The 13,517-nt window shown below is 39.4% G+C and overlaps 1 protein-coding gene across 1 annotated transcript; it reads left to right on the top strand.

Moving 5' to 3' along the window:
- The first annotated feature begins 5,051 nt into the window (after window positions 1–5,051).
- On the top strand, window positions 5,052–13,296 carry LOC115440709 (hemicentin-2). Its single transcript, XM_030165166.2, has 8 exons — window positions 5,052–5,344; window positions 6,015–6,241; window positions 6,896–7,018; window positions 7,963–8,052; window positions 9,592–9,723; window positions 11,665–11,830; window positions 12,437–12,621; window positions 13,105–13,296. The coding sequence occupies exons 1-8, from the start codon at window positions 5,107–5,109 to the stop codon at window positions 13,177–13,179; spliced, it is 1,236 nt and encodes a 411-aa protein (XP_030021026.2). The 5' UTR covers window positions 5,052–5,106; the 3' UTR covers window positions 13,180–13,296.
- Window positions 13,297–13,517: the final 221 nt, after the last annotated feature.

Genomic DNA, 13,517 nt, shown 5'->3' with positions numbered 1-13,517 from the left:
TGATATGAGGACTTCTGATCCATAAGCGTTAGGTTCGAATTCAGAATCTTTTTCGTGTTGTTGAGTAAGGAGATGAACACGCCACTGCCTGATGGTAAGCGATAAGACCACAAGTATACAGTGGCAACACCATAACATTGAATCAGATGTACTGGTCACTCTGCTGCGTATGTCATTCTGAGAAATAAGATGTTTAGTCTCATAATGCCTAGTAATTACACTGGCTACTACGGCTATGTTTTCACCGGAACACAACAGTGCATACGCACTGCTGCTTGGCGGAAGGAACAGATATTACGGTTGTACCTTCTCGTACGACATCTTGTATACCTACGTGAGGCTTACCAATTGTATTAATTGAATTCAATTAACATTTTAATTATGGTGGTGATTCCTAACCGAGGTTCGGCCACGGCGGCCAATCTCAAGGAGATCAGCCAAGTAAGCAGGAGATATTATAGTGCACTATGTGTGCGCAATGCACAGTTGCACTCTTATAGTCCGTTGAGACGGCAATCCGATATGACCAGATAGAGATCAGGCGCAGGACCAACGGCTTTACGTGCTTTTCGAGGTACGCGGGCTTTACACCGTCAACTTTCTGATTTCGAGCCGCGACTGAGTAATTTTAAGAAGAACCCAGTCACAGTTTTTTGGCCCCACCCGGGATTCAAACCCAGAATCTTAGCGCTGTAGTCTTCCTCGTACCGCGTACAATTACAACTACGCCAACGATGCAGTCGATTTAATTGTATACCTATCTACAAGAAATATTTTTTTACATAAAACAAACAAAAATGAGGTAAAACCTTGTAAAATCCCACATGTGATACAAAAACCGCAAATGTATTTAATTATAATGTAAATGTTCAATTAGTTGCAAATTCCTTTTAGTGTATGCTATCAATTATTAATAATTATTATTATACGTTTATAGAAAACAAACTAGATTCTGATTGCGGCTTCATCGGAAAAGAACCTTTTCCTAGATGATACTATTATTTACTTGAATGTTCTTGAAACTTGAGTTTACTTATAAATAGATGAAGAGAATTTGAATTTTTAATAGACATTTTATCTTTATTTGATAATTTATCATCGCCTAATCGAGATAGGGGAATTACCACATTTGTTAAAAATATTTCTATGTAAAGGGTTGAGTTTATAAAGCACAGAGCCACGCAATAAGATATTTGCTCTTTACCAATTCCTTTATGAGTATTTTTCAAAAACTTTTTTTAGGTACTTACAACTAAATAAAAAATACCTACAGTCCAAGTATTATCTTCAATGATTGAATGATGACTGGTAGTAGCTCTCATATGTGAGAGTCCGCCTAGGTAGGTACCACCGCAATGTCTATTTCTGCCGCCAAGCAGCAGTGTGTAGTCACTGCTGTGTTCCGGTTTAAAGAGCATTGTAGCCAGTCTGACTACTAGACATAATGAGACTTAATATCTCACGTCTCGAAACAGACAAAGGAAGGACTGTGGGATGGGATTTATCGAGTAATGGGCAGGCTGACTAAGCGGCACGAAGACGCGCCACTCGTGAGGGAAGGGTAAACCCTGGGCCAGGAGGAATCGGCAAGATATCTTGCCGAGACCTTCTACCCGGCGGACCCTCACGAGGAGGATAATGAGGATCACCGGCGCACTCGGGAGCTCGCCTCGCGCGTGAACGACCCGGTCCATGATGAGATACATGACCCACCGTTCGCGCTCGGGGAGCTCACGAGTGCGCTGGTGACCTTCAATCCCAAGAAGGCGCCCGGGTCGGACGGCCTGACCTCCGACATCTGTTCGCAGGCGATCAGCCAGGATCCGGAGTCTTTCCTATCACTGGCCAACAAGTGCCTAGAGCTGGCCTACTTCCCAAAGATCTGGAAGGAGGCCACGGTCGTTGTGCTGAGGAAACCGGGTAAGGATGATTACTCGGTTCCCAAAGCACACCGACCGATAGGACTGTTGCCAGTGATGGGAAAGATTCTGGAGAAGATGCTGGTGGGTAGGCTGAAATGGCACATCCTTCCGAGGATGAGCCACCGCCAATACGGCTTTATGCCACAAAGGGGCACCGAGGACTCCCTCTATGATCTGATGAGTCATGTCAGGGCCAAACTTCGAGAGAAGAAGGTTCTGATCATGATATCGTTGGATATAGAGGGGGCCTTCGATAGCGCCTGGTGGCCGGCAATAAAGGTCCGGTTGGCGGAAGAAAGCTGCCCACCAAACATCAGACGGCTGGTCGCCAGCTATCTGGATGATCGGATGGTCAGGGTTCGATACGCGGGTGCCGAGTCTGCACGCAGGACCGTTAAAGGTTGTGTTCAAGGCTCTATTGGGGGGCCGATCCTGTGGAACCTCCTCCTTGACCCCCTTTTACAGGGTCTCGAGCGCCGGGGCGACTATTGCCAAGCTTTTGCTGACGATGTCGTCCTGGTGTTCGACGGGGACTCCACAGGAGAAGCTCAAAGGCAGGCCAATGCGGCTCTGGCCTATGTGCGGGATTGGGGTGTCAGAAATAAGCTACGGTTCGCGCCACACAAGACCCAGGCTATGGTTATCACCAATAGACTTAAGTATGACACCCCGATCCTGCACATGGGCGGAGTCGACATTGGTCTGTCTAACGAGATCAAGCTGCTCGGCCTCCTAATAGACCGAAAACTGACCTTTAACGGCCACGTGACGCAGGCATGCGCAAAGGCCATAGGCCTGTATAAAGTGCTCGCGAGGTCGGCCAAGGTCCAGTGGGGATTGGGACCCGAGGTGATCAGGACGATCTACACGGCAGCGGTGGAGCCCGTGATCTTGTATGCCGCAAGCGCATGGGCTCCATCAAGCCTAAAGCTAGGTGTTAGGAAGCAGCTCGGAGCCATCCAGCGCAGTTTCGCGCAAAAGATGACGAAGGCCTACAGGACTGTCTCTCTCAACTCGGCCCTACTGCTTGCCGGAGTGCTGCCCCTTGACATCAGAGTGCGGGAAACCGCACTCCTATATGAGGTCAAGAGGGGGCACTCTAGCGAGGTAGTGGGTGACCGGGAGGTGGAGGCTCCTGTGGCCTTCGTCAACTTGGACCACCCGGCGGAGCGGATGGGCGGGAGCTTCCAATGCCTGACGGATGGGGCGGAACTGGCTCGGCACGTCGGTGAGGGTCTTAGTATCTTCACCGACGGAAGCAAGATTGATGGGGAAAGTCGGAGCGGCGCTGTCCATATGGAACGGCGCCGCCGAGACGAGTACCAGAAAATTGCGGCTCGAGCCATACTGCTCCGTCTATCAGGCGGAACTCCTCGCCCTCCGCAAAGCCGTGGAGGAGGCGCTCCGTAGCGGGCTTCCTGCGTGCGGCATCTTCAGCGACGCAAGGTCCGCTCTCGACGTCATCACCAGAGGTGATTCCCTCCACCCCATAGCGTTTGAAATTAAAAAATTAATGAAAGAAGCCGGAAAACGCACCCAGAAAATTGACCTTTTCTGGGTGAAGGCACATGTGGGGTTGGAGGGAAACGAGAGGGCGGACGTACTCGCTAAGGAGGCCGCACAACACCTGAAGACCCGTGCGCACTACGACAAATGTCCGGTTTCATTCGTCAAACGACAGATCCGAAAGGACTCGATTGACGAATGGAGCCGGAGATACGCGGACGGAGAGACGGCTTCGGTGACGAAGCTGTTCTTTCCGGACGCGGTCGAGGCGCACAGGGTCGTAAGGCGGATCGTCCTGGACGCCACACTGACGCAGGTGTTCACGGGGCACGGCGGGTTCTCCGAGTACTTGCATCGGTTCAAGTGCAAGGAGAGCCCGGCGTGCCAATGTGACCCTGACGTTCAGGAGACGGTCCCACATCTCCTGCTCGAGTGTCCCATCTTCGCAGTCAATAGATATGAGCTCGAAATGGCATTAGACATAAGTTTAAAAATAGATAATATAAATAGAATAATTAAGGATAGATATAAAATAGATAGGTTTTTAGAATATTGTAAACAAATAGTATATAAGGTCAATAATAGAAATAGGTAAATAATAAGAATTGCTAAATGTATATAATGATATATATATATAATTTTAGCAATTAAAACAAGCCTTAAATATAAGATGAATAGATTAAGAATATATATAAGAAAATACAAGTAGATAAATAGATTAAGAATATATGTAAGATAATAGCCGTAGATAAATAGTTATGTATAAACTCAGAAAAAATGTAAAAAAAAAAAATAATAAATAAAAAAGAAAAAAAGCTAAAAATACCCCTTGTCCTGGATAGGGGGAACGAGGGAGGGACGTAGAGTCCCTCATAAAAAAAAAAAAAAAAAAAATATCTCACGTCTCAGGATGGCGAGCGCAGTGGAATACCAAACAACACTTTGTTATTTAAGGTGTTGGATGGTGTTTCTACTGGTTGTGGATGGTTGTATCACTTACAATCAGGCGAACGGCAAGCTCGTCTCCGTCATTCAAAACAATAAAAAAAAGAAAAATAATTCGGCTGGGCGTAGATGAATCTATCAGAAGTTATAACAAATTTTGTCACAATCCTACTAATATTATAAAGCGATAGTTTGTGAGGATGTATGTTTGTATGTTTGTTCATCTTTCACGAAAAAACTACTGAACGGATTTGGATGAAACTTTACAGTAATATTGATTTTACGTAAGAATAACACATCGGCTATAATTTATAACGATTTTGTGTAATTTGCCACTAAATTAGTATTGTATATTGACTGATTTGATAGATTGTCGAAAGATCAATATGCTGTTTCAGGCGTCTATTTATGTCCATACATCGCGCAGATATGACGCGAATGTCGTACGAGGTTCAAGAACTGACATCAGAAAATACATTGAGAGGGATCTAGCTCTCATGTAAATTTATCGTATATTCTTACAAGTCGCAATAATATTTATGAACAACACTTTCAAAGTAATGTTATTTTTCTAGAAATTAACACGTTTGTTCCAGCTATATCGAACTTGTTATTATTTCGTTTCGTTAATAAAACAGCTGACCTAAGATATTAAGGTTAACATTATTAAAACATTGAAAATGCATAAACGCATTTGCACGGACAGTCTTAAATAGTCCGGCTTGCGTTCGCCATGGGTACCAAATTGTTGATCTTGTCAATTTTATTACAAATATCTTATGTATTTACAATAATCGAGAACTGCCCAAATGAAGAAAGAGGTAGTTTAGCTTTCATCATCGAGGATGCGTCATCAATGGCGGTTGATATTCAGCAAGTGAAAGCAGGCATCGACGGCGTATTCGACGCAGTGCTGAAGTCGAAATCTTCACCTATAGAAAATTTCATTTTGGTCTCATTCGATGATTCTGGTAAGACCTAAGTGATTGTTTGGATAATCCATTTAATGTTTTAATATTATTTTATACAGTGATGTTATGCAGGACAGATTCCAAAAGTATCACGATAACCCCGATTTTACGTACATATCGCTACTTGCAGATATCAATGTAACTATATTTATTTCATTAAAGTGTTATTTGAAGGAATAAGATGGAATTACATTATGAGTATGTTATTTAGATATATTTTTAGAAACCCTTCTATTAATCTAGATTATATGACCACGTGGACACAATGATGGTAAATTATCACCATAAACCTTAAAGGTTTAGAGGATACCTTTAAGTGGAGCGTGAAGAAGCAATTATGCAGGCTGCCATGATTGTGCCGACCGTCCTATATGCTTGTATATTTCGCCAGTCAGCACTTTCTTTGGGTTGCACTTCGCTTAACATCAGGTGTAGTGAAGCTATTTTGCCGAGTCTCGATAAAAAAAAAAAACAATTGGCTTTGAATAGATTAAAATCATTCTTGGTGCTGGTGCGTTAGTGCGAGGCAGTTCAATAAAAATATCGAACAGTTTGTACCTCTGGTTGCCATCATATTGTACCTCATTGTTCCAACACACGCTTATGAAAGAAATATCAGACATACTTTTATTAGATACTTGTAATTATTAAACCTTTATTATTTTTGTAGATGCCCGAACAGCAATATTGACTCGCGATCGTGTTGAGTTTAAGCAAGCATTGAGCAATATTCATGCGGATGGAGTCGCAGGCTCAAAATATAGTCTATCGGGTATAGAACACGCTTTGGAGAAGAGCTTGCCGTTCTCTTATCTATACGTGTTTACCGACGCACCCGCCAAGGACTCCTTGAAGTACGAACTGATAAAAAGACTCGCTCAGATGAAATCTTCACAGGTATTACACGAAAAATTGCAACACAAATATAATTATTTGATCGTAGAAGCGAGATGGCCGTATTTGCCATAAAAAAGTTCGTGATGTAAAATGCAACTATGCGACGTTTTTATGGCAATGTATACAAGGACATACGCCCTGAACGTTGAAAACTAATCGGATAAGTACAGATATACCTTTCATTAATATGAAGTGAGTCGCATTTAACATCACGAAGTTTTTTATGGCAAATACGACCATCTAGCTTCTCTGATGCCAACATGAAGGACAAAGCCAAGTAAAACGTAATAATAATAATATGAGCTCTGTATTATATACTGTCCCACTGCTGGGCACGGGCCTCCTCTACTACGGAGAGGGATTAGGCTTTAGTCCACCACGCTGGCCTAGTGCAGATTGGTAGACTTCACACACCCTCAAAATTCCTATAGAGAATTTCTCAGGTATACAGGTTTCCTCACGATATTTTCCTGTTAACGCAAGCAATAATTCACAAAGAATACACACAATTATTTAGAAAAATCAGAGGTGTGTGCCCTTGGGATTTGAACCTGCGGACATTTGTCTCGGCAGTCCATTCGACACCCTAGTAAATAAATCATAAAACATGAAAATAAATCGGGATATTGTAATTTTTTCAAAATGTTATTGCAGATATCATTCATCTTAACTGGGAAGCATAATTATGAACAGGATCCTGATTATTCCGTGTATTACACCTTAGCAAGAGCAACGTCGGGACTAGTTATGCATGTTGACAAACCTGATGTTTCAGAGGTATGTAAAATGTAGACAAATAATGCATCAAATATTTATATGTCATGGAACAGATAATAGAGGGTGTAACTTCGTTCTTCATATTATTACTAGCTGACCCGACAGACGTTGTCCCGTCTTAACTATGAATTTGCAGCGGGCATTCTGTCAATCGCTGACAGTTATTTCAAACAATTGACAGTTATATAAAATTAATATTTTTGTTAAGTTTTCTAATTTTCCGCGCAATTTTTTGATTTTTTTCTTTCATAAGAACCATCTCCTGACAATAACAAACACACCAAAAATAAATAGTGAAATCGGTCCAGCCGTTCACGCGTGATGGCGTGACCAAGGGAAACAGGGATTCATTTTTTATATATAGATGGAACAGATAATAGAGGGTGTAACATCATTATTCATATTACTATAAGTACTTTTGGTACACTAATAATTCATATTCCCTGCATCGGTGTTTCCCGAGTGCTATGATTTGTCCTTTAAACGAGGTTTAAGTAGAGTGCTTACCTGCAGATAGGCAACGGCTTAGCTGTGCCTCTGGCACTGCTTAAGTCTATGGGCGGCAAATGATGCTTACCATAAGGCAGACCGCTTGCTTGCTTTCTTATTAAGGTAATAAAAAAGCGTCGGCAATTACATAGATATCTTTGTTTATCTTACAACCAACTAAAATAAGGTTTCTGTTTTATGTGCACTACCGTTGCGTTGGCCGCAGTTTGTAGCACGTATTGCACGCGAGACGCACCTATTTTTTATTTATTCTTTCGTTTGACCGCGACTTACCTCTGTGGTATACCATTCCCATATATTTTCGTTCTCTGTTATCATTAATGATTGTAGAAGAGCCTCTTGTTTTAGGCCCTTGGCGTGTTGTGACAGGTTCGCCTGTGACTAGTTTACTGCAATAGTTTATTCCTCTTACTATTAAAATAATATTATTACAGATAATGTCCTTCATTGGAGAAAAAGCGGAATATTGTTCGTCTGTCATCTATAATGGCGCACTTCAACCTGGCTATGGACAAGAAGTAAAAGTAAGTAATTGATAATACTAGATTTTGCTCGTGGTTCTACCCGCGTGTAAAAGATTTTTTCGGATAAAATTTTGCCTGTAGTAGGAGTAATGTAGTTTTATGTTAGTGGAATAAAATGATTTAGTAATTCCTGAGATTAGCGCGTTCAAACAAATAAACAGACTCTTCAGCTTTACATAATAGTATATATACGAAAAAATAAAGCATCATATTTGTACCATATTATGTTATATTTACTTCGTTTTAATTTAATAATGTTGTTATTGTTTAATTCACTTAATAAAAATGTCATTAATATTGTTGATTCTGTGCATCTCCGGCTAAAGTATACATGAAAATAATTTTCACCAACACTATTAGACAATTTAAAAAGGAATATTTTGATAGTTAAACATTTTTAAAAGACCTAGAATTATTTTTTTTAAAGAAATTATTCGTAAATCTTTGCATATTCCCATCCGTAGTTGTGCCTTGTAAATGTAGGGAACGAACGCTAAAGGCCGTTTCCTCGGGAAAAGGTCTTAAATTTAACTAACGGGTTCTTGCTCGCCGCTTCACCCGCGTGAAGGTGATTTCCGGGATAAAAGTCCCGTTATATAGTTTCCCGGGATAGAAAGTACCCTATAACCTTTCCAAGGCCTTAAACTATATCCATACCAAATTTCATAAAAATTCATTTAGTAGATTTTGAGAAAATTATCATTGAAGCAAACCGCATTTATGCATTTTAGTATCTATATTATGTTATGTCGAGTTTCCTTTCGGAAAACTTCATCTTTCGCTAATGCATCTAAAAGTAGTCTATGTATCATCAAATAGGCTACATTTATTTAGATAATTTGCTTTTAAGAGAAGTAATGGCTGGCGTTTTATATGTAGCGTTAAAGGCTTCCCACGCAAGTGAAGCCACGATCATCTATGATTAATAAGGAAGATTGTATTTTTTTTTAATTGTGCTGGCGTATTATATAAATTGAAATAGTGTTTTAGGGTCATTTGTAGCGTTAAAGGCTTCCCACTCAAGTGAAGCCGCGAGCATCTTCTATGAATAATAAGGAATATTATAGACTTGTACGGAAAAGGCCATCAACGGGGTCGAAGGCTCGAACAATTTCCACAAATAATAAGGAAGATTTAAGCTATTACTATTAAACAAAAAAAGATTTTTTCTTATGTTGAGTATTTTACGCTAAATAGAGCATAAGTCGTACTTAACAATTTGCGGCTATATAGGACTGCCTTGGTGTATGACGCCTGGTATAACACTGCACTGAGGTCTCAGGTTCAAATCCTGGGTCGGGTAAAATTGAGTTTTTTCTTAGTATCAACCCGGAGTCTGGAATTTGTGCCCGATATGGTGATGGGTTCGTCCCTTATCATAGAACGGAAAACACATGGCGGTAAATAGGTGTCCTGGTTGCACCTCTGCCTACCCCAAGGGTAATAAAGTTGTGTTTATTTTGTTTTTAGAAGACTTATTGCGAATTGACCGTTTATCATGGACTTTATGTTTAATAATTGATGAAAACAACTTTTCAGTTCAATATTGAAGAACACCAAACAGACGTGAAAATATCAGCATTTGGAAATCGTCCGAAACTCGAAGCTGTCAATAATAATCAAAATGTTAAACAAGAAACTGAAGTGAGAATTGATACCGAACTAATGATCGTATGTATTACCGCTACTTTTTTTTTGCTTCGAATGATGAGACGAACTACCCTTCGTCTGATTGTCAGCGAAACAACTGTCCATAAATAGTAGAAACATCATCCAAACCTTGAATTACAAAATATTGTTTGGTAATGCGCTCGCCGTCCTGGGACATGTGATGTTAAGTCTTTTGTCCAGTAGTTACGTTGGCTACAATGTTCAAACCGGAATACAACAGTGACTACATACTGCTGCTTGGCGGCAGAAATAGACATTGCGGTGGTAAGAAGCCAGCCAAACTCTCACATATGAGACCTACCACCAGAGTACTTCAATCATTACTGGCTTGTATCCACGTGATATCTATACTTCTTTTTATATAACAGAATTCCGAAGGCTGTCTGTGCTACAAATGACGGTAGATTTCAGTATTAATATTTAAATTGAGTTGTTACACAAGGAATTTGACTGCGATCACTCTGAAACATTACAGCGAGTTCACATTAGGTTTTTGTGGTAGGCCTAGGGTTGCCTACCGTACCATATTGTACTAAACTATATTTTGTATTATACTATATTTTCGGTCTACGTATTATATACTGTCGAAGAAATATGTAGTACGCAATAATATTATATTTTCAACACCTCAACCTAATAAACAAATCTTTCATTTTAATTTTTGTTAAATTTGATTTCACATCTTCTATCTTCTATATCTATACTTATAATAAATCTGTAGAGAGGTCAATTCTGTACATGAAATATATTTGCAAAATAACTATCATGGGGGTGATTAGGGATCGATACTGATGCCAAAAATGCAATTAGTAAAATTTTTGTCTGTCTGTCTGTCTGTCTGTCTATCTGTCTGTCTGTCTGTCTGTATAACCGTTATAGAAACAAAAACTACTCGACGGATTTTAACGAAACTTGGTACAATTATTTGTCATACTCCTGTGCTGGTTATAGTATACTTTTCATCACGCTACAATTAATAGGAGCAGAGCAGTGAAGGGAAATGTTGGGAAAACGGGAGAAGTTACTCCATTTTTTAAGCTTTCGTCGCGTATGCAAGCTTAATGGTTAAAGCCACACAGAAATTATGTATGACGGAAATGTTCTCCTTAAAATTATGTAAAAAATATACCACCACAGCATATGTCTATCTTTTATGGTTGACTCACAATAACACGTGTAACTCCCGATAGCTTAGCAGTTCGAAGCATTCTCATTATATTTGTCTACTCTTACGTTTATAACACTCTCAGTCATCCCTAATTATAAAAGTTAACATTATTAAATATTCCATAAAAAATAATCATAGAAATCGGTATAGAAACACCAAAGTTAGATGACAGTGGCAAAAAATTTCTGCAGAGAATACTGGTAAGCGCAACGTTGGATGTTCTCCGAGCAAGCACCAAGCATGCAAGGTGGACAGACTTAATAAGGTCGCAGGAATACACTGGTTGCAGACTGCTTTTGACCTCAAGTGGCCGATTATGACGATAAACCAATTGCGGTATTTCCCAAGTTAATTTATGTGGGAGTGCCGTGCTCGCGGCTTCATCCGCGTAGATATCAATGTCTCATAAAGTTTTCCCACATAAATCCGGACTCCACGGGAATTCCAGGATAAAAATTAGCACCTAAACTTTCCTCAAGAATTGCACTATCTTTTAGTAAAAACGGCCCAAAGCTTCGTTTCGTAGATTTTGAGAAAATCTATCACATACAGACAGACTGGGTTTGGTAAATTTGTTTTATAATATGTATAGATTTGTCCAAAATATAAATGAAGTTTTCAAGTAAATTTATTCTTCACTTTTCAGTATTTTGCCTGTTGTTCTCAATCTTCGTTAGTCATTCACTCTTATTTCAACTCTCTCACGCACTTTATATTTCATTCCATTCATCACACTAACGTTTTATTTCCATATTTATATATTCATTTTACAGGTAGTGAATCTTCTCACAAACGAGCCTGGTGAATATACCGCTGTGATGGGAAGCGAGAGCGCTACGAAAGTAAATATTGATGCCGTCAAACCCATCGGCTTTGTGCATGGATTTTCTTCTATTAAACCTTCTTCTGTAGAGGATACTGCTACTTTACCAAAATCAGGTATTACCTTAATGATGTGATTAGATTTAAGTTTTAACTTGGACAGTTTAGAAGTGTTCTGTCCATTTAAAAATCTAGATGTGGGACGTTGAAAATCCCATACGATTTTGATTATTTTTAATAATGAAACGAGAATTCTGCTCAGCTATATCGTGCAGAATTATGATTGATATACTGCGCGCTACTCCACTGCGTTAGTCACCCAAAGCGATAAGATGTTATGTGGCATAATACCAGTAATTACGTTGGCTGCAATGATCTTCAAATCCACAATAGTTCATGCACGCTGCTTAGCAGTAGTAATAAGATGGTAGGATATATTTTATATCCGCTCGGATAGCGACCACTGTACACAAAGGGTTACAACTCGCCGTAGTGGCCCACGTAAGTACGCTTCGGGATCAGCCTGTGTACATCTGGTTCTAACAAACCGCCATAATTGTGTTGACTGTCGAGGCGTAATCATCTCTGATCAATTGACACAAAAGACCCACCAATAGTTAACATATTCTTAACGTTTTGACAAGAAAGTTTTAATTTTACACCATCCAATTCTATTATTTTAAAACTGCAATATTGGTTTTAATATTTTTATAAATTTTACAGGTGTAAAATCATATCTAGCAGTAAAATTACATCAATATAGCGCAAACGTTAAACTAAGCAAGATTAAACTATTAGATTTAGACGGAAATGTTACTCTAGAATACCCTGTGGAGGTAACTGATGAGAAAGGAGGACTTTATGTAACTGATCTCATCGATGTGCCTAAGGATATGTTCCGAATTATGGTGAGTAATATATTGGTATAAATAAAATTTAAATCACAGACATTATTAATGTATTAATCCCTTTATTAATAACAGTTATTATTAATAGAAATTATGAATGAAACCACGATATAACATAAGTAATTATTGATACCACTGGTGTCCGACTGAAAGTTGATTACTAACCGAGCCGGAAGCCGAAGTTCGAGCAAAGCAAAGCATGCAAGTTAATTTAAAATTGGCTACATGCTATTAATAATATAAATGACTTAACGTTTGAAAATATGTTTGAATCTGAATTTGTAAGAAATAATAACTTGTCGAAATGGTATGAATTGTAACATTTAGGTATTTATATTTTATTATGTTCAATTTCAATGCTTGGTAAGAGGCGATAGTGTTTTTATTGGATGATGGTGGCCGAAGTTCTTCAGTAGGACATTAGATATAATAGATCTCACAAACAATGAATTTCCGATTAAAAATAAAATAATAACATTTCAGGTGGTTGGTTATGATGTGAACAGCAATGCAATAATATCCAAGATGGGACGCACGCCAATCGAAGCCACTCAGTGAATTCATGTTGACGAGTGTGGCGTTAAATTCATAAATAAAATATAATAAGTATGTTTTATTATATAAGACTATGTATGCATGATAAAAGATGATAAATAAATAACACAGCAAATATTACACAATTCATTATTATATTACACACATACACATGCACGCAAGCACGCACACACACCCATACACACACGCACTTATTAACATGTAAAAAAATAGCGTGGAGAAAGTGCCCTATACCTACCGACCAGCCTTTATGGGGGGCGTTTAAATAGTTATGTTAAATTCACCGTGTCTTACGACGTGGCGTTGAGCCGCCTGGAAAAGATGGTACCATTGGACGACCG

The sequence above is a fragment of the Manduca sexta genome, chromosome 7, assembly GCF_014839805.1.
Source record: "Manduca sexta isolate Smith_Timp_Sample1 chromosome 7, JHU_Msex_v1.0, whole genome shotgun sequence".
In the NCBI taxonomy this organism is placed as follows: domain Eukaryota; kingdom Metazoa; phylum Arthropoda; class Insecta; order Lepidoptera; family Sphingidae; genus Manduca; species Manduca sexta.
Note: the sequence above shows the minus strand (reverse complement) of the source record. Positions and strands in the feature narration are given on the sequence as shown.

What these genes read in the sequence shown, in the direction of transcription:
- LOC115440709 (XM_030165166.2), top strand. Translation starts at nt 5,107, where the DNA reads ATGGGTACCAAATTGTTGATCTTGTCAATTTTATTACAAATATCTTAT. An exon ending in GGTCTCATTCGATGATTCTG is followed by an intron (nt 5,345 to 6,014) that starts GTAAGACCTAAG and finishes TTATTTTTGTAG; the next exon opens with ATGCCCGAACAGCAATATTG. An exon ending in TGCTACTTTACCAAAATCAG is followed by an intron (nt 11,831 to 12,436) that starts GTATTACCTTAA and finishes TAAATTTTACAG; the next exon opens with GTGTAAAATCATATCTAGCA.